General features: G+C 49.7%; 1 protein-coding gene across 7 annotated transcripts in view; it reads right to left on the bottom strand.

Annotated features, from left to right (window-relative positions):
• Nucleotides 1-21,655, bottom strand: part of KCNIP3 (potassium voltage-gated channel interacting protein 3) — a 91,934-nt gene that overhangs the window by 4,422 nt on the left and 65,857 nt on the right. For 4 of the 7 annotated variants that reach the window (XM_045006673.1, XM_045006677.1, XM_045006674.1 and 1 more), the window contains 5 exons: nucleotides 8,279-8,403; nucleotides 6,812-6,881; nucleotides 5,960-6,030; nucleotides 2,834-2,977; nucleotides 330-434 (listed from right to left, as the gene is read on the bottom strand). In XM_045006673.1, the coding sequence (XP_044862608.1) occupies nucleotides 330-434; nucleotides 2,834-2,977; nucleotides 5,960-6,030; nucleotides 6,812-6,881; nucleotides 8,279-8,403 (515 nt within the window). The remainder of the gene's footprint in view (nucleotides 1-329; nucleotides 435-2,833; nucleotides 2,978-5,959; nucleotides 6,031-6,811; nucleotides 6,882-8,278; nucleotides 8,404-21,655) is intronic. The other 3 variants (XM_045006675.1, XM_045006678.1, XM_045006679.1) reach the window with 1 other exon arrangement.

Below are 21,655 nucleotides of genomic sequence, written 5' to 3'. Positions count from 1 at the left end.
AAAAATACAAGTCAGAACCTGTGATTCCATTGACTTCTGAGACACCACTCCTGAGTTACCCCTAGGGTGACCAGACAGCAAGTGTGAAAAATCAGGACGGGGGTGGGGTGGGGGGGTAAAAGGAGCCTATATAAGAAAAATCGGAACATCTGGTCACCCTAGTTACACCAGGATAAGCAAGACCAGAATCAGGCCCTCTGCGCCCAGCTTTTGGAGGAATCAGGCCCATCCGCCCTCTGGCTAACTTGGAACCTATGGGTCTATGGGCCAAGCCTGCTGCCCTGGTTAGCAAAAGGTTTCTACTCCCAGACGCCTGCGAGCTGGCTTACCTGGAAGAACTTCTCCACATGCTCTATGGGGGCATCGTCCCTGACGATCGGGTACGTGTAGCGGCCCATCATGTCATAAATGGACTTCATGATCGCCAGCATCTCCTGGCGGAGAAAGAGAGAGATGCACTGACATGGGGAGGCAGCCCAAACAAAGCCCACCGCCGTCCCCTGGTCTCGGCCAGGTTCAGGTTGGCGTCAGGGCCAACGGAAAATCATGAGGGTGAAACAACGGATTTCCAGGCAGGCTCTATGAGCTGCATTCCCGCGGAGGGGTTAACTCCATCGAGCGAGGCAGTGGGAGAAACCGTAGTGCAGCAGGAGCCCGGGGGTTTTAGGAGTATCCCAGCCACAATACCAGACGTCCCCATTGTCCACCTCCAGGCAAATGGCAGCAGTACAGTCTAGTGGGCAGAACACTGGACTCAGGAGACTGGCCTGCTGGGTGACCTTGGGCAAATCACAGCGCTGCTCTGTGCCTCAGTTTCCTCATCTGTAAATTGGGGAGAACGTTACTGATCTCCTTTGTAAGGGGCTTTGAGATTGACTGCGGATAAGTGCTAGTTAACAGTCACCTATTCTCTTGTGCCGTGACCTTGTCGAGCTAAGCAAGGTTGGTTTGGGTTTTAGATGAGAGACCTCCAGGGAGCACCATGGGGCTGCAGGAAGCGATGCTGAGGACTGAGGAGGGGGTACGTGCATTCAGGGTCCCACAGCGGTGTTAGGGATACAGCAGGTGGGGTCCGCCATGCAGCAAGGGTCCTGTGGAGGTCTGTGCTGTTGGCAGTGCATCAAGACACAGAACCCATGTCCTGACCACTTGTGGTCATTAGTAATCCTGGGGCACGTCTTCCTAAAGCTGGAGTATTCAACTGAGGATGGCTCCTTCACTGAACTAACCCCCAAGGTCTCCTGGCAGGCAGCGCTGCATCCTGCTGAAGCCTCTGGAGATGCAGTCAGTTGAGTCTTTGCCATCTAAGTCTCCTACAAACCTGAAGAGGGGGAGGCTGCATCTAGATGAGCTGTCCTGCTTTGTTGTGCCATGTGGCGTCATAGGGATTATTGCCTCAAGCCTGTCCTCACATATGGGAGTTGAGTGCACGTCCAAGGGGCAGAATTTTGGCAGTGCTTTTTCAGTATTGCAAATGTGGCCCCTATTACGGTACCACAGATCATAGCCAGGGACCAAATACTTCCATAAACTGGTTCAGTGCATGATGTACTTTGGTAAACAAACCACAAGGGAGTGGAGCATCCACACAGACAATGCTAGGGCAGGCAATAGGCTCCAGATGCCTCGACCAGCAGCACCAAAGCAAACCAGCGCTCCTCACCAGGGTGGGGAAGCTAGGCCAGTAGAGTGGGGAGGAAGCGGCTTCCAGAGGCCCACAGTCCTTGTTGCACAGGACCAAGTCGTAGACCCAGTGATGTCAACGTGAGTTTAGTCGTTGATTTCAGTGGGGCCAGGATGTGACCCGCAGAAAGTGAGAAGCATCACAGGTTTAATGAGTAAACACGGTCCATGTCAGGGAGCCATATGGTGCACCACCAAAGAAAGCCACATTTGCTCATAGTTCTCTCCCAGCCTCAGACATATGGTCACAGCCTGGCCTGGTGATTTCAGCTGTTATTCAAGCCCTATGGGCTTCACGAGGGTTCACACGGTGATCTAGGGGAAGGGGATAAAGTTGGGGTTTTATGGGCACATGGAAAGAGGCTGTCACCTTGTTAAAGCCATGGAAGTGGCCCGGTGGGATCTGAGGGCTCACGTATGGCAAAACTCAAGCAGCCACTACTGCCAGCTGAAACAACGCACCTGAACGGCCAGACCGTTTCAACCTCAGGTGCCTAAAATGAGGCACCCTGAAGTGGCCTGATTCATTCCCAGAGGCGCTGAGCGGCCAAAGCTTCCACCACCATCAAAGGCAGTCTCAGGCCAACCCAAGAAACAGTTCCAAGAGCCCAAGGCTAGGCCCCCCAAGACGGAAAATGTCTACCTAAACCAGGACTGGAGCCTGCCACTGCCTGGAGAAATAAATCTACCCCCCATTACTCCCCCCACCTCACTTGTGGAGGGGATCCCTCAAACCCAATTGTACCATTAAAACTTCTGAATCTGATCCATACCCACAGGGATCCTGCCTCAGGGCCTCCATTTATGCTCCTCACCCAAACTCTCAGCTCCTTCCCATCCCACAGGCTCCAGTTGTGGCATACGGTCACACAGCAGGCCTGGCTTGCCTGTTTCCAAACCATTCCCACTTCACAAGGTCTCTGATGTTGAACTTTATTCAGATTCCCCCTGGGCCCTAGCTAGCACAGACACACACTCACGCTCCTACTGCCTTTGGAGCTCCCATCGCTGACCCAGACCCTCCGTAGATGTAAGTACCACACCTGCTGTGGGCTGTGGTAACTCTCATTCATTTCCACCTCCAGATGCCCCTGTCTCTGATACAGAGCCCCCACAGATTCACGTGTCTCCTTCCGAACCTCATGCATACCCGCAGCCACATTCCCCTCAGTCCAGCTGCAGGTACCTCCTTGGTGATGTAGCCATCCTTGTTAATATCATAGAGGTTAAAAGCCCAGTTCAACTTTTCGTGCACGGTCCCACGGAGCAAGATGGAGAGGCCAACGACGAAATCCTGGAACAGAGAATGAAGCAGAGACCTAACAGGACAGGCAAACAACCCAGCACATGGACAACTGCATACATATAGCAAACAACCCCTCCCCCAACCAACGCCCCAAGAAAAAGAACGGTTTTGCGGCTGGTGCCTGGGAGGCGGCTCTTGACCCTTCAAAGGGTGAAGCGGAAATGTTATCGACCATGAAACTCTCCTGGTATTTTTCCTATCGATCCTGTTTCTGTTCTCTGCTGGATCTATTTTTAGTTGCCTCGCTACCCACCTGAGCCCGAGTGCCCCTCGCTGACAATAATAATACAAAAAAACCCTCCTCTTTGGTTCCTTACTGCTCAGCACGTCTGGCACGGAGCACAAATAACCAAATGAAAATCATTAACTGCCCCCTCCCAGCGTAGAAATGAAATAAAAGGCATTTTGGTGGCTGGCTGAGAGATTTTTGTTACATCCATTTACTAAATAAAAGAATGGTTTTATATATACACACACACTCATATGAGTGTGATCTTACATTTATATATCGTCTTTATTTAAAACAATCCCACAGTTCTTTGGAAATTTGACTGTTGGACAATATATATATACACATTGTATATATGAACGATGAGGTAAACAAATGAGAAAAATCAACCCAAGGCTTTTTGATCTTATGATCCGCTAATTTTGACCGACTAACAGAACGGGGCCTAAATTGGTTATATAGGCTTTATGCCCCACAATAAAAATCCTGTCTGACATATTACCCTGTGCACTCTGCTCTCACATAGAGAGCTGAGCTGGCAGGCTATGTCTCAAGCTAAGCAGGCATGCTTAGAACCTCAGAGTAACAAACACCAGCGTTACGAACTGACCAGTCAACCACACACCTCATTTGGAACCAGAATTACCCAACCGGGCAGTAGCAGAGACCAGAAAAACCCAGTAAATATAGCACAGTACTGTGTTAGAATCATAGAATATCAGGGTTGGTAGGGACCTCGGGAGATCATCTAGACCAACCCCCTGCTTAAAGCAGGACCAATCCCCAGACAGGTTTTAGCCCCAGATCCCTAAATGGCCCCTCCAGGATTGAACTAACAACCCTAGGTTTAGTAGGCCAATGCTCAAACCACTGAGATAAATGGTAGAGCTGATGTCATATAACAACAGCAGCGCTGTGGCTGTGGGTATACATGTGTACACAGTGTTATACCCATGTCCAACACAACATAAGTGGAACATATGTGAGCATGTACACTGTCTAGTAAGCTTGTGCGCTGGTGTAGACATAGCCTAAATAGACAAGATATACATGTAAACTGCTAAAATAATAAAGCGAAAGCAGCATTTTTCTTCTGCATAGTAAAGTTTCAAAGCTGTATTCAGTCAGCATTCAGCTGTAAACTTTTGAAAGAACCACCAGAACATTGTGTTCAGAGTAATGAACATTTCCGAGTTCCGAACAACCTCCATTCTCCAGGTGTTCGTAACTCTGAGGTTCTACTGTACTTGGAGGGGAGATCGAGGGTGGCAGGACAGGTGCTGGTGACTCAATAGGGGCTTGTGTTCCTGAACCAACGCCTCAATAGTGCTATGGGACACAGCACTTCCACAGGCAGTACCCTCTCTGGACAAGATGTAATGCTGAGGCCCTGACTGCTTGTGAACATTAAAGGTGTGTTGGCACTTTTTGCCTATGTATGAATCTCTCCACCCAGCAATGAAATGCAGCCACCTCTGGGGTTGAACGCAGCGGCTGTTTCACAATGTGCAGCAGCCACCGCATAACGCTTTAGGACAGGGAGCCAAGAATGAGTGGGCCTGATTTTTCTCTCGCTTAGGCCATTTGCCCCCCACCGATTTGAACAGAGTCATTTCGAATTTACAGCACTGAAAAGCAGAACCAGGCCCTCCAGGTCCATCTGAAGTTGGACAAGTTCAGACTGGAAGGACGGCGTCCATTTTTAGCAGGGAGGGTAATTAGCTATGGGAACAATGTACTAAGGGGTGGGGCGGATTCTCCATCATTTATAATTTTGATCAAATGTTTTTGATCAAATGTTATAATTTTGGATGTTTTTCTAACAGATCTGCTCTAGGAATTACTTTGAGGAAGCTCCCTGGCCTGTGTTGTACAGGGGGTCAGACCAGATAATCACACTGGTCCCTTCTGGCCCTGGCATCTGTGACCCTATGAAAAGTTGCAGAGGGTGGGGGTGGGGGCAGATTTGGGGAGGAAGAATGTGAGTATCCGAGCTGGGAGTCTGAGCAGGACACCAGGGTTAATCCCCCTGCTCTCCTATGTGGAGTGTCCGGTGGGGTCCCCTTTACAAAGCTAAGAAGGGAAAAGATCCACACAAGTGGCTGGAAATGGGCAGGAAGAGAGACTTTGACCAGCATCCTGGCTAGGGCAGTCTGCCCTGGAGGGGAGGAGAACTCTGATGTGACCCTGGAGCAGAATCAGGAGAGGAGGATGCGACTACCCCTACCCATTGGTCAATTTCTCCAGCAAGCCATCTCCCCTGCTGCCCCCTGTACATGGCAGAGGCCCCCCATGAATATCTGCAAAGCCACCACATTGTCCTCCTTTCTAATCTCCGTTCCCTTGAGTGTCCCCCCTGCCACTCCTACCAGCTCCCTGCTGTATCCACCTGTTGTCTTGCAATTTATTAGGAGCCCAAGTCACGGTTCATGACCAGATGGTGCTAGGAGCTGTACAACAGAAAGTCAGCCCTGGCCCCCAGGAGCTGGCAGTCTCCTGTTACAAACTCTCCAAGGCAGGGATCTGTGTATGTGCAGCACCTAACACTGTGGGGCCCGGATCAGACCCTCTGGACACTACTGCAATACAAATAAAAACCCAACCACAACGGGGAACATTTTCCAAACTCCCCAGGGGAGTTAGACACCTAAATACCTTTGTGGATGTGGGCTGATTCGTTAGGTTCCTAAATACCTTTTTTAAACACCTGGCCTTTTGAAAAGGGGGAGCTGGGATCTTACCTCAAAGCAGATGGCTCCGTTCCGGTCCACATCAAAGGCGTTGAAGAGGAAGTGGGCGTACATGCTGGCGTCTGCGAGAGGAGAAACAAGAGAGACCCAGTGAAAGGGTTGGCACTTTCCTCCCCACCCCCGCCATCCTCGATGGTACTTATCTGAGCACCTCGCACTCTTTAAACACATTTACCATCACACTCCCATGAGGCTGGTTCCCCCCATCGTACAGAAGGGAAACTGAGGCACAGACAGGCCCAAGGTCACACAAGAAGTCTGTGGCAGAGCAAGGAATGGAACCCAAGTTGGCCCTAACCATTGGACCGTCCTGCCTCTTAGCTGCTGCCAGTGTGGAAACCCCAGTGGATAAGGGTAATCTCACAGCACAGAGAGGGTGACCAGGGAGCTCGTGTCCTCCGATCCCAGCATGGACTGGGGCAGGTTTAGGATCATTATTTCACTAGCAATGGGAAATGGCTTGTAAAGCTACAGCTATTTGGGGCGGGGACCATCTCTGCATTATCCAAGCACAACGGATTTCTAGACACTGCAAAACACCAGTGCCTTTAATGCCCACTGGCTGATTTATCCCCGGCTCAGGCCAGGTGAGGGGCTAGGCACCGTGCTCAGCTGGGTCCTGCGGAGGATATTTGCCAGCAAAGGAGCCTGGGGCCCAGCCTCAGGGGAAGAACTCCGGAACTTTGCAGACAAGAGTCTTCTCCTCACAATGGGACAATGGCAATGTTGCAACAGGGAATCTGCAGCCTGGGATAAAGGCTCTGGGATCCTGGTGCCTCGCTAGATAATTTAACCCTTTCCCTGCTCTGGGAAGGTCTCGGAGGGGACTGGTGTCAAACTCACCTCCCTGAGGGAAGAACTGAGCATAGATCAGCTTGAAGGTGTCTTCGTCTACCAGGCCGCTGGGGCATTCCTATGGAGGGAAGTCATCGCCAGGAGGTTAGCCCCCTATTGGTCTGACCATCACCCTCCCCACAGATCAGGCACCGAGATGTAGCCAGACTGGCCGGGAACATGACTCCCCTCTCGCCCCATGGCTCTGCCATGCAACAAGCATCTGCCCTGCAATGCACCCAGGACATCCGTCCTCCTAGGGCATACGAACATAAGAACGGCCCTACTGGGTGCATCTAGCCCAGTATCCTGTCTTCTGACAGTGGCCAGTGCCAGTGCCCCAGAGGAAATGAACAGAACAGGTCATCATCAAGTGATCCAGCCCCTGTCGCCCATTCCCAGCTTCTGGCAAACAGAGGCTAGGGACACTGTTCCTGCAACCCTGGCTAATAGCCATTGGTGGACCTATCCTCCATAAACTTATCTAGTTCTTTTTTGAAGCCTGTTATGGGTTGGCCTTCACAACATCCTCTGGCAAGGAGCTCCACAGGTTGACTGTGCGCTGTGTGAAGAAATACTTCCTTTTATTTTTCTCTGCTCTAACGCTCCCTCCTCGAACCCTGACCCCCATGCACCTCGGTATTTGTGGCCCTCTCTCATCCCACTCACTGCCTCTTCCCAGCGATACGCCCACCCCGTCGCCATGGTGACAGGCATCTCGGCATGTCACTTAATGCACGGCTGGAAGGCACTCAGGAATGACGGTGATGAGTGCGGTAGAAAAACCTACCTTGAAGGAACAGAACCCCCAGCCAAGCACACTCATGTTCGGTGGCTCAGATCTGTAATACACCCTCCTCCCTCCCCACCATCCACTCCGCTCTTAGCCTGCGCCCCCCAGGGTCTGTCTACGCCGCAGGCAGAGGTGTGATGGCAGCAAGTGCAGACGTCCCCGCGGTAGCTTTGATCGAGCGGAGTAACGATAGCAGTGAAGCCACAGCAGGACAGGGGGTGGCTGCCCAAGGACACAACCAGGGAGCGGGCAGGGCAAGCTCTCGTAGCTGCCTGTGCTTTTGCTACTCGATCTCAGCTCGCAGGAGGATATCCCGAATGCAGTGTCCACGTTGCACTAGGAATGCCCTTCACCTCACGCCCCACTCCTCAGCTCAGTGAGCAGGGGATGAACAAGGCACAGGACAAAAACACTCCATCTCCTATCAGATCCGTTAACATCTCACCCTCCATGCTTCAGTAGGACTTAAATAGTGCCTTGGCCTTGTGCGCACACTCCGCACCAGGATGAATTTCACCCACGTCTCCCTGAGCCTCCCTGAGCCTGCATCTCAGCCAGCTCCCATCTCTCCAGGGTTCAGTTTCCAATCTCGTAGGGGCAGCAGCTGGAGCCCGACAGCGGCCACAAGGCACAGCAGTTCTTGGGGATCATTTGGCTGGGGGAAGGACCCAACAGACACTCACGTTCTTGAAGCCCCTGTACAGAGACTGCAGCTCCTTCTTGGTGAATTTGGTCAGCTCCTGCAGCTGCTCTAGCCCTTCTGGCTGGTGCCGGACGGACGAAAGTTCGAGGTCGCTGTCGCTGGTGTCTGGAATGACACAAGAGAAACTCTGTGAGTGAGTAGGAAGGGAGACACAGACTCTCAGAGTCCAACCTGTAGTCCTAAGGATGAATCTGCTTGCTTGCATAGATATATCTTTTCTTATAAGTTTAAGTATTTGCTGTATTGTAATAGGTTTATAGATTTATATTCAAAATAAGTTTGGCTGTAATGCAAGAGACCTACAAGCAGAAAAAGCTGCATGTTAAGCTAAAGCAGGGGTAGGTAACCTATGGCACGCGTGCCAAAGGCGGCACGCGAGCTGATTTTCAGTGGCACTCGCACTGCCTGGATCCTGGCCACCTGTCCGGGTGGCTCTGCATTTTAATTTAATTGAAGCTTCTAAAATATTTTAAAAAGCTTATTTACTTTACATACAACAATAGTTTAGTTATATATTATAGACTTCTAGAAAGAGACCTTCTAAAAACGTTAAAATGTATTACTGGCACGTGAAACCTTAAATCAGAGTGAATAAATGAAGACTCGGCACAGCACTTCGGAAAGGTTGCCGACTCCGAGCTAAAGCAAAGTTAGTATCTCTATATTGGGCCCTTTTACCCAGAAAGTAGAGTTGACCTTTATCTTGTTTATCCTATACCCAAATAGATAAAGTACCCACGCCAATAACCCTCTAGGTCTAAGCCCTTTACCTAGACCAATAGACAATGAAGAATGGCGTAGGGGATTTTTCAAAGTTGTATCCACAGACTTAACAAGTGTACATGTACCTGTCATCAATAGGCACATACATATTAGCCTATGGGGTAAGTGTACCCTAACATTTCTGTGGGGGAGGAATGAAACTTGGGCATAAGAAGAAAGATTTCCAGGACTTATTCCTTATAAAAGAGGTCTACAATCTACAATGGCTATTTCACGCTTTTCATTCTATCTTCACTCTTCACTATCTTCATCTTCAACTACGTATTGCTGTTATCCATCTACGATGGCTAGTAACTATTAATAGGCCATACTTAGCTTCTTTTCAAACTTTAAGTTCAAAAGGGACTAGGCTAAGCTTGGTCTCCCTAAGCTTTATTCTCAGTTTGTGTATTAAGTTTTGTTTTAACTAAGTTAGAGAGTAAATTCTAAAGTAGCTTTGACAGCTCTTCGCATTAGCTTCCTCTGCACACCTCTGCAAAAGGCATGAAACCGGAACTGCCAGAGGCGAGGTCCTGTGTCTTTCAGCACCAGGGTGTCAAAACAGGGTGTGAGTATTAACCAAAGTTTGCAGCACATAGTATTGTATTGCCCTATGTACCTCTTGAATAACAGCAATACAGTTGTAACTTTGTAACTCTGACTCTTTTACCATTTGCTTACTATTTCATTGATTTTAATAAAAAGTCTTTATGACTCTATCTGTCTGAGTGTGAGTTTCCTGTCATACCCCCGAGGGTCCCCTATAAATTCTGTGGAGCCTGATTCGGGACAAGAACTTTAATCTTCTGATCACACAGATTGGCGAGCCTAAACCCATATTAATTAATATTTTAAAATTAATTATTAATATTATTAATTAAAACATAATTAAAATTAAATTAAATTAAATCAATAAATTAAATCAACATTACTAACACACCCCAGATCAGGCTACACCCAGCACAGCAGGGAATAAGGAATATTCTTGTGTTGGAGAGGGTTATTGGTTGCTGGCAATCAGGTGTTTGATCTACATATTATTTATTAATTATTATGATTATGATGATTAGATCTATGGGCAATCACAGACCTCACTGAAGCTGCATGCTATCCATCTTTCATTCAGGCTAAATGAGGGAGCAATTAAATACCCATCTGTTTAGTGATAGCTGAAGCTGTGGAAGTCACTGCCCAAGGCACTGGGCTGCATTGGAAGGCTTGAGCAAGAACTAACTTGGGGAGAAGAAGAGGGGTTCACTGGGGACTGATTGCAAACCCAGCAGCTGGGGCATTAATTTGGTTGCAGCTATTCCCCTGATTGACACAGGCTGCAGGGCCCAGATGCCTTTCACTCAGCATCTCTCTCTGCTCCAGGGCCAGTCACAGGTGCCACCCTCCCACCTGCAGCTTCTGCTCTCACCTGAGCTCTTTACATCTGGGTCTGATAATTGAACAGGACTGGTTGGTCCTTAAAGAAGAAGACCATCCTCGAAAAATCCATGCCTCTGAGCCCCATAGTGACACCGACCTAACTCCTGGTGCAGATGCAGCAAGCTTGATGGAAGAATGCTTCATAAACCTAGCTACCATTGCTTGGGGAGGTGGTTTTTCTACAGTGATGGAAAATCCCCTTCTGTCGCTGCAGGATGCATCTATACTAGGGGGTGATGCCGGCTTAACTATGCACCATAGCTATGCTGCCACAGCCCTGGTAGGGGAAAAAAGCCTGGAGGGAGACAGGGAAGCAGACCCAGCCTGAGAGCATCGTAATGTGGCCCTGAGATAAAGCTAAGAGAAAAAGCTTTTTGAGCACAGAGTGTTGGCTGGAAATGCAGGCTTGGGACTGCGAACAAAGGAGCCGTCTCCTGTGATTGGATTTGTACTGCATTCAGAGAAACAAGAGTTTCTTGTAAATCAGGCCTGCACAACTCGTAAAGCGGTAAGGGCTATATTACTCCAAAGAAAACAGCTGAGGGCCGAAACCCCCTGGCCCCGCCAAAACACCCCCTCCAGCGCTGCCCAGCCCCCCCGAAACACAACCCTCCCAGCACCACCCGCCCTGCGAAAACAACACCTCCCAGTGCCGCCCAGCCCCCCCCAAAACACCCCCCCAAGCGCCGCCTGCCCCGCAGAAACAAATCCTCCTTCCCCTGCGCCGCCCCGCCGAAATAGTGGTATTGAGCCTTGGTAATATGTTATAGGGAGCCCCTAAGGTAGTACAATTAAGGTAAAAGAAAAATGTCTTTTTGCTAGAAGTATTACAAGCTCTTCCCCCCATTTTGTAATCAATTGCCCTGTCGAATGAATGAGGTGTGACTGAGGAAGGCGTGGAAGGCAGCACCTCCAGACAGCTGCAACCCTTGGAGAGAGGATGGGAGCCAGACCAGATCAGTAGAACAGGTCAGCCACCGACTGGTAGCTCCTCTCCTCAGCCCCCCACCCCCAGCAGCTCACCTGCCCCCCCGCCACTGCCCGCCCGCTCGCCTCCTCAGCCCTCCTCCCCTGCCACCAGCTCACCTGCCCCCCCGCCACTGCCCGCCCGCTCGCCTCCTCAGACCCCAACTCCCTCAGCTCACCTGCCCCCCCGCTCGCCTTCTCAGCCCTCCTCCCTCCCCGGCCCGCATACTCACCCCCCGCCACTGCCTGCCCGCTCGCCTCCTCAGCCTCCCACCCCCTGGCCAGTGATGAGCTGCCAAAATCTTAACAACCAGCTCCCTCCTCACCCCACAAGGGGGTCGTGGCCAGCCCCTGCCCCCCGGGACTCCTGCCCCATCCAACCCCCCGCGTTCCTTGACACACACCCCCGGGACCCCTGCCCCATCCACCCCCCTTCCCAGTCCCCCAACTGCCCCCTGCCACCCCATCCAACCCCTCCTCTCATTCCTGATGGCCCCCCTGGGACCCCTGCTCCATCCAACCACCCCTTCTCCCTGTCCCCTGACCACCCCTGGAACCCCTGCCCCTGACTGCTGTTCGCGCGGGAAGCCTAGGAGGGCTGAGAAGCAAGCGGCGGCTTCGCGCTCAGGCCCAGGGAGGCGGAGGCAGAGGAGGAGGTGGAGGGGAGATGAGCTGGAGCGGGGAGCAGTTCCCCTGTGGGCCTCCCCCCCCCCAGTTACCTGCTGCGGCACGGGCGGCCCCCCCGCCCCAGCTCACCTCGGCTCCATCTCCACCTTGCTGGGCCTCAGTGCGAAGCCGCTGCACCACTTCTCTGACTTTTTTGGCAAAACTGGACATGTGTCCCATTTGCTTTTGCCCACTGATCATCAGCTGGCAAGAGCAAACGGGACCAATGCCTAGTTTTGCCAAAAAAGTGGGGAGCGACCCCTAGCAGGGCACAGAAGAATGTGCAGGGGGCGATGCCAGCCCCATGCAGGGGGCAGAGGGGAGCCTTGGGGTAGCCTCAGGTGGTGTCCCATTCTCCCTTTTGGAAAATATGGTCACCCTAGTACTTAGGCACCTAACTCTGATTTCCTTTGAGGATCTGGGCCTGAGCGCCTTTGTGGAACCAGGTGGCTGAAACAATAGCAGCTTGCACCCAAAACATAAGGCACATGTGAGGGTGCTCAGGACCTTGAATTATGTGGGTGAAGGGGCCTTGCTGGGTACTGTTTTAAGCAGAGGGGTGTATGTTTGTGAGACAGAGGGACAAGGAGAAAACAGGCCACAAAGATGGAGCAGAGAGCTAAGGACAAAGCCTGGAGAAGCACTGGGAAACGTGGCTCTAGAGAGGGATCTTTTGGGCAGAGTGCTGGGTGAAAGAAGCTTGGAACTGTGAGCAAGGAAACAATCTCCAAGGGAAACAGAACTTTGTACATTTTTTGTAAATAATCAGGACTGAAAGGAGTTGACTGTGACGTTGCACTACATAATGTTTTATGGAAATATGCTTATAAGTGTGAATATAATGTAACTGGAATATGCTTTATGAAAAAGGTCTCTTGTAAGGTATCATTACAAAGCTTATAATCTACGGAGTGTGTTCATCCTATTTGTATACATGTATCATTCTTGTACCTGAAGCTAGAAATATGAAGTATAACTCTGAAGTCCTATTGTAATTATGCCAAGTGTGGGCCATTAATGGTGGTTTATAATCTTGATGGCTCCCATTGACTAGGACAATTGGTTGTAAATGGTTTATTTACCTGCAAGCCTTCCTGTGTGCCTCTGGGCCAGCCTGTGGGTAATGAAGAATGAGGTCTCACAGGACATGTGAAAATGTTACATGATACTGGAAAAGTACCAGATTTAAGAGGTATTCCATTTAGAAGGGGGCGGGGGGGACTCAGAGAGGCAAAAGATTCCTGCCTTGTGCCAAAGCTATAAAAGGGGGTGGAACAGAACAAAGGGGGCTGCAGTCATGAGAACACCCCTGCTTTCCACCTAAGATGTCTGCTGGAACTAACAAGAGCTGTACCAGGGGAAAGGATTGGGCCCAGGCCAGGAAGAAATCTAGTCTGTGAAAGAAGCTTATTGGAACATCTCTGGGGGTGAGATTTACCTGTATTCAGTTTCTTAATGTATTAGGCTTAGACTTGTGCATTTTTGCTGTATTTTGCTTAGTAACTTACTTGGTAACTTACTTATTACTTGAAACCACTTAAATCCTACTTTTTATACTTAAAAATCACTTTTGTTTATTAATTAACTCAGAGTAAGTGATTAATACCTGGGGGAGCAAACAGCTGTGCCTATCTCTCTATCAGTGTTATAGAAGGCAAACAATTTATGAGTTTACCTTGTATAAGCTTTATACAGAGTAAAACAGATTTATTTGGGGTTTGAATCCTGTTGGGAACTGGGTGCTGGAGATAGGTGACCTGCTGAGCAGTTTTTGGTTCAAGTCTGTAGCTTTGGGGGCATGGACCAGACCCGGGTCTCTGTTGCAGCAGGCTAGGGTGTCTGGCTCAACAAGGCAGGGTTCTGGAGTCCCAAGCTGCCAAAGAAAATGGGCTCAGAGGTAAATTCAGCACGTCAGGTGAAAGTCCCAAAGGGGTCTCTGTGACCGAACCTGTCACATTGACATCCTTTCCAAAACTCTTGTTTGGAGGCCTGTCCTGCCCGTAAAAGAGCACTGGGTTTGGTGCCTTATGGAAGGGTTACAGCATGTTTGGAAAACAGAATGCACAGAAAATCTCTTGGAAATCTAGAAGAGTGAGATTTCACCATTTCTGGGAAAAAATGGGGGCGTGGGGAGGGGTTTACAGCAAAAAAACCAAAACCACAGAATAATTTGCCAAATTGCCACGTGCTTGCTCAAGATAAAAGAACTCTCAGAACTCTTTAAAGTCCTTTGCAGAAGCAACCTGGTTCAAAGACATTAAGGAGGCTATAGGGCTAGCATACAGACATCTTCAAGTCTGCTGCCAAACTAGCTGGGTTGAAGGACTTTTAGAAGTCTACCAGGGCAGTTTGCTGACCTCTTAGTCTGGAGCTGAACTGGCTGGGCTGGACGGCATTAAGAAGGCTGCAGAAACTTTGATGCAGTTCTGTCAAGCAGACCAATGTATGCTAATGAACATAGCTGTCATCTAGAATATGATATAATTTACTTACTTGATGGAGAAGAAGTACTCCCACCCAGCATCGGTGGCTTTTCCTCTATAGCTTTATTTTTAAAAACTAAGGAAATTCCAGACAAATAACCTTGTTCAGATGAAGTTATGATTACAAATTGCTATCATTTTCTGAATGGAGTAACAAGATTTCTCTTAAACATTTTAAAGTTGGGCAATTCTAAGTTAACATTAACCTTCAATAAACAAGATGCATGAGTCTGGAAATGCACATTTACACTTTCATAAGTGTAACTGACATAACAACACCCATTCTATCCAGCAACTCAACTGGCTCCTCACAACCCCCTTCTGTCATTTCTAACCACCAACCCTCAGCTTTGTTACTCTAAATACAGATCTGCACCCTGCCTGGAGCTCAGCACAGATGTGCTCCTGAGCCAACCACAAACCCTGGTCTTCTTCAGCCACCAACATGTTGAAAATGAGAAACAACGATGCCTTCTTTCTTATTTTTCATATAGATTCCAGAACAATGCGATCTATCTATCCATTCATCCATCCACCCCCATACACACCTATCTATGCATTCATCCATCCACCCCATACACACCCTGTCTCCATTCCTCAGACACCTCATCCTCATCCAGAAACAATGATGCCTTCTTTCTTATTTTTCATATAGATTCCAGAACAATGCAATATATCTATCCATTCATCCTCAGACACATCTATCCATCCATCTCTCAATCTATCCCAATACAAACCCCTCTATCCATTCATCCTCAGACACATCTATCCATCCATCTCTCAATCTATCCCAATACAAACCCCTCTATCCATTCATCCTCAGACACATCTATCCATCCATCTCTCGATCCATCCCCAAACACACACCCCTATCTCTCTCCATCCATCCCCATACATGCCCATCTATCAATTCATCCATCCCTATATACACCCCTCTATCTCCAGCCATCCTCAGACACATCTATCCATCCATCCTTCTTTCCATCCATCTCCATACACACCCCTCTATATCCATCCATCTCTCTATCCATCCCCATACACATCTATCCATCCATTTTATCCTGCCACTCATCACCATATTATCTGAGCCCCTTCCACGTAAAATCGGTAGCAATAGCGAAGTCCTTAGTGGGCTACACAGTGTCTCTGGCATTTCTCCTTTGGGGGGGGGTGGTAAAAAGTCTGTGTTTGGGGTAGGGAGTCTGGTTTTGATTTTTTTCATTTTTTGTTTTCTGTAGCTGAGGTTGATTTGTTCCCACGTTGGGTGGGTCTATCTCAGTCCCCCCTCCAGAGGGGATAGTGGCTGTAACACCTTATAATAGTTCCCCTCTTCATCGACTGATAAGGGTTGAGGATTCTGCACCATAAGAGACTTGCCCATGTCCCAAGGCTGAGAACAGCTGGCAGGGCGAAAAGTAGACTCCAGGATTATGATACCACCAGGGCTGCAGTTGGGCAAGACTCAAAGCCCATTGAGGTCAATGGAAAGACGCCCATTGACTTCAATGGGTTTTGAGTGAGGTGCTAAGTGAGGGATTCATTCCCCATTCAGAGATGTCGCCTCGTACCAGAGTGAACTTCCTCAGTGCAGACAGGGCACCAGACTCATCAGCTCAGTTTGCAAGGACTTTCCACTGGGATTCCAGCCAGCCTTTAATTCCATATCCCCTTTCTGAAAGGAGAGGGATCCCTCCCACGTATGTAGCGCAGCAAAGCACGGTACAGCCCTGGGAGCAGGGAGACCGGCTCATCAGACACTAATAGAGGCTGGAACCGGGACTCTTTCACAACCACCAAAGCCAGAGCCTCAGTCGGGTCAGCATCAAACCTCTGTGAGGGGTTAAGGGCTTTTGGAAGCACCTGCAGTTCACATACATTAAAAAAAGAACAGCCCTGAAGAACTGTGCAAACTTCATGATGCTATCTGCCTTCCCCCCAGCCCCAAGAGATTAAGTTAATTCAGCTTTGCCTGGGAGCTGGACACACCGCAGGCAAATGCAGTCCACAATGTCAGGCTCTAAATTCCATTTAGATAACGATTTGGCTGAGCACGTCAATCATCTGCAGCAGCCAGTGAGAGAATGGGTACCACACCGTAGACAGACACATGGGGAAAGGGAAGGAAGGCAGGCACTGCTGGGTACAGTACATGGATATGGAGAAAATGATAGGAGACGAGTCACAGAGCTCAGGCCTCGGGAATGGAGAGATACCACTGGATTCAGACATTGCAGACTAGATTTCAGGAGGATAAAACTGCTGGGTGCCTGGACAAACCCAGCAGGAGTGGGGAATGCATTCAGACAGAGGCTGGAGCAGGTAGTGATGGGAATGGGTTCCCGGCAACAGAGAACGGAACATGGAGAATGAACCTTGCTGAATACAGAGACCTAGAAGACAGGAGCCTGGGTTATATCTATGGTGCTGAAAGTAAGTTTGTATAACCCCCAGCACAATGGAGCCTCTGTGCTGACCGGGGTCTCTTGGAGCTCCAATATTAACAAGGCTGCAAAATTTAGACTGAATTCCCAACAGCCTGATGTCCAAGTGGCTTTGGAGCTGAGGTCTGAGCCCTTCTCTGAACACAAGTCAGGAGAGCTGCTAGGATGGACAGGTTGATACAGGGACAGATCCAACACCCACTGAATGCAATATAAATACGCAGAGGGAGTTAGGTCATTCTGCTGTGTATTTTCCAGTGGGCCAGGAGAACAGCCAGGATTTCGAGGGCTGGGGGTGAACGCTGCTGAGTTATTGTTAATTAGTATTAACACAGCACAGATGAAGGTGCATGGGCTCTGGACCGTCACAGTAACGCACAACAACTCCTGAGCTCTTTGTATGAAATTGCCAGATTTTCAGCTGGTATAAATTGGCAAACTTCCAGAGAGGTCAAAGCCAATGTACTCCAGATGGGGAGCTCTCCTTAAATGTACTGGTTAGTCCGCTAGTTGTTTTCAGTGGTGCATTACTCATGACGGGGCAGAAGGTCAGGAACAAGTCACAGTCATTAGGTTAATAAGCACAAGCGGATGCATCACAGACAAGAATCTGCACCGACTCCTGCTCCATTTGTGAGTGACAGCCCCGTCACAAACGCAGGGAAAGGTTCAAGTTCACCTCCTCGAACCATATTCATTACACTTCCTGAGGAGGGGTCAGCCGAGGCTGCACGCCAGCCCAGTTCTGCAAGCAGTGCATGTTTGCAAGGGAGTATTAACCAAACAAAGCTTTTGGGGTGACTATTGGCTGAGATTTGCTTCTGCATGCAGCTCAGGCCTGGGATGTTACCAGGAAAACTTTGGAAATCAGCTTGAGGATTCTCTGGAGATGATGCTATCCCAAGCGACTCATCTCCTGAGATGCCAGACACCATGTTAATTGCACCATACACTAAATAATTTGGAGTCAGTCATACTGAGTGAAATCCACCACGTGAATCCTATTTCAAGGGCTGCTACATTGATTTACACCAGTGGAGGAATCAGCCCTTAAGCCTAGAATTTCCTTTGCAGCTAAGAGTGATTAGAACCAGGTGACATTTTTTGGTGGAAGTTTTTTTCGTGTGTGGCAAAAATGCAGATTCAGAGACACTGAACCATTTCATGAATATGTGTCAGTTACGCCAAATTGTTTTGGTCAAAAACCTCTCCCCACCCCCGAAAATCTGACAAAAATCAAAATGTTTCATTCCAACATTTTCAAAATGAAACATTTCTATTTTTCGGTTCCAAGTTTCCTTTCATTTTATTCACAGACCCACTCCAAATCCCTGTCAAACAGTTGCAATCCAAACAAAACATCACAATTTTGTCAAAACGAAACATTTCACTTGACTTGAAATGAAATTTTTTCTGACTTTTCGAGGTGCCAAAAATTTAGGAACAAAAATCGTTTCCAGTTGAACCCAAAACTATTTGCTTTTTTGATTTTTTTTCCCCAAATGGCCAGCGAACCAAAAGGTCTGTTATTCACTCAGCTCTAGTGATGACAACAAACCTGTAGTGTATGGTCAGAAAAGTGCCCGTATAGAATCATAGAATAGAATCATAGAATGTCAGGGTTGGAAGGGACCTCAGGAGGTCATCTAGTCCAACCCCCTCCGCAAAGCAGGACCAATCCCCAACTCAATCATCTCAGCCAGTATAAGAGTGACTTGTCCTTACCCAATCAACCTACTAGTTAAGCCAAACTCTGGAGTACCTCCTCCAAAGTCAGCTGGTAACACCAGCGTTCACAGTTATGAATGAGCGCGCAGGACACATCTGCCGACTTTAATGACAACAAACTAAGCCTGTACTGCTTTTGATTCCCATGAGCCCCGCAGAGCCAACCCGGCTATGGGACAGTGCACCAGAGCCTAAACTGTCTGATGCATCGTCAACAGGATTGTTAATTTAGTCCCACTTGCAGGGCCTTTATTGCCGGTAGTGATGCATGAGCCAGAAAGAACACCATGCCTCTCCCAGCGGGAGACTGCACGGCCAGCCAGCAAAAGTGCTGAGTACCCACAATGGCAACTGAAGTCAATGAGAGCTGCGGCTTTGCAGCCTCTAGATCAGGGGTGGGCAAACTACGGCCCGGGTGCCGCATCTGGCCCTTCAGACGTTTTAATATGGCCCTCGAGCTCCCACTGGGGAGCAGGGTCCAGTGCTTGTCCTGCTCTGGCACTCCAGCCGGGGAGTGGGGTTGGGGACTTGCCGCACGGTTCCTAGAAGCAGGGGCATGTCCCCCCCTCCAGCTCCTATGTGTAGGGGCAGCCAGGGGGCTCCGCATACTGCCCCCATCCCAAGTGCTGTCCCCGCAGCTCCCATTGGCCTGGAACCACAGCCAATGGGAGCTGCAGGGGCAGCGCCTGCGGACAGGGCAGCACGCAGAGCCGCCTGGCTACCCCTACACATAGGAGTCGGAGGGGGGACATGCCCCTGCTTCTGGGAGCTGCTTTAGGTAAGTGCCACCCGGAGCCTGCACCCCTGACCCCCTCCCTCACCCCAACCCCCTGCCCTGATCCCCCCTCCCGCCCTCCAAACCCCTCAGTCCAAGCCTGGAGTACCCTCCTGCACCCACAAACCATCATCCCCATCCCCCAGCCCAGAGCCCACACTCCCAGCCAGAGCCAGAGCCCCCTCCCACACCCCAACCCCCTGTCCCAGCCCAGAGCCCCCTCCTTCATCCTAAACTCCTCATTACTGGTCCTACCCCAGAGCCCGCACCCCCAGCTGGAGCTCTCACCCCCCTCCTGCACCCCAACCCCCAATTTCATGAGCATTCCTGGCCCACCATACAGTTTCCATACCCAGATGTGGCCCTTGGGCCAAAAAGTTTGTTCACCCCTGCTCTATGGAGATCATGCTACCTTCTTCTTACCTGAAACCCTGAGGGTATTTCAGTGGAGCTACATTGATTTACACCAGCTAATGATCTGGCCCCATGCATTCAGTATGCTCCAAAATGATTGCCATTAAAATGGAGCATCCCGGCTACCCCCAGCAGGACAGACCCACAGCAGAATCACTCTGAATTACACTCTTCAACCCTTTAATCAGGATTAATACGGAGGGTGGTTTTGCAGTTCATGCACTAGCCTGGGATTCAGGAGAGCTGGGGTCAGTTTCTAGCCGTACCGCAGACTTTCTGTGTGACCTTGGGCAAATCACTTAATTTCTCTGGGCCTGTTTCCCCTTCTGGGGTCCATTTAGGGCCTGACCAAAGCTAGACTTCAACAGGATTTGGACAAAGCCTTCAGACTGCAAAAACTGTATGAGGCAGGGACTGTTTCTTACTATGCGTCTGTGCAGCGCCTGGCACAATGGGCCCTGATCTTGGCCAGAACTTCTAGGCATTTCTCTAAAACAAATAACCTATGCATAACAATAGGCCCAGCCGTTCCCTTTAAGTGCAGGCACCGATGAGGGGATCTTGATTCCTAATTACCTGATTTGTGGATGCAATCAGTTATCTAAAAGGTCAAAATCCCATGAGCAGCACCCACAGTTTAGCTGCGCCCACAATTGGCTGGTGCCTAGAAAGTTAGAGGCATTGTTAATTATGTGGCCCCTACAGAGCTAATTATTCTGTATTCAGGCAAATATCCCATGTCATAAAAACTCAGGGTTTGCCACCATAGCCCACAGTTCAGGGTGTTCCACATTCCCCTTTATGCCTGATCCACTCAGCATGTGACTCTAGAACAGGGAACAGCTAGGGGAGTTACTCCTTTAGCACAAGTAGGAGAAACTCATGTTTTTTAGCTCCGGATGTCCTTAGTTCAATTCCTGGTGATAGCTCAGATGATAGTTGTGTGATGGGGTAGGTTTTTTACTAAACCAGCCCCAAGGAGCGTCTTATCGAGTCAAGCACCAAGAGGATCCGAAGTGGAGCTCTTATTGGCTTCCTGAGAAGGGAAACTGAGGCAGGGAGCATGTGCAGGCCCACTCTAATTCAGCAGGGGGTGCTGCAGGGCAAGCACACCCTACGACGCTAGCAGTACCTCAGCTGAACTTGAGCGCTAAAGGATGGAGCCCTACTGTCCTGGCCGCCGAGTAATGGAGACACATGAACATTCCCTGGGAGCAACGCCACCACAGCCCGTTCCTTGCACGTCATCGGCACGTCTCCTGTCTGCTGCTGCCCTATAGCTGTAAGATTGGAGGAAGAGCCTTGTGTTTCCAGAGCCAGCTTTATGCACTGACTATGTGATGGCCTGGAACATGACCTACCCCTGGGAGGCCTGGCTGATGGGCATCCCCAGGATCACACTGATTGCTTTAGGAAAACAGCCAATGGTGGCCACAACCAGAGGAAGGATACTGGCTCAGCTGGGCCAATGATCTGTTCCATTGCTGCACTGCTCAGCTTCTCTACCGGAGCATCTTCCTTTCCCCCTGGGAGGCAGGGTCTTTGGGGCACCCACTGGCAGAGCAAACAACTCCCGGGGGTCTCTTACCATCCGCTCTGTATCTGCTACAGTCCATCCACCAACCTGTACGTGACCACAAACTCCTTCCACTCCAATATAACTGGGTGCAAACCAGAGCTGTCACCCGCTT

The sequence above is a fragment of the Mauremys mutica genome, chromosome 2 (assembly GCF_020497125.1).
Source record: "Mauremys mutica isolate MM-2020 ecotype Southern chromosome 2, ASM2049712v1, whole genome shotgun sequence".
NCBI lineage: Eukaryota > Metazoa > Chordata > Testudines > Geoemydidae > Mauremys > Mauremys mutica.
This window is presented reverse-complemented; position numbering and strand designations above follow the sequence as displayed.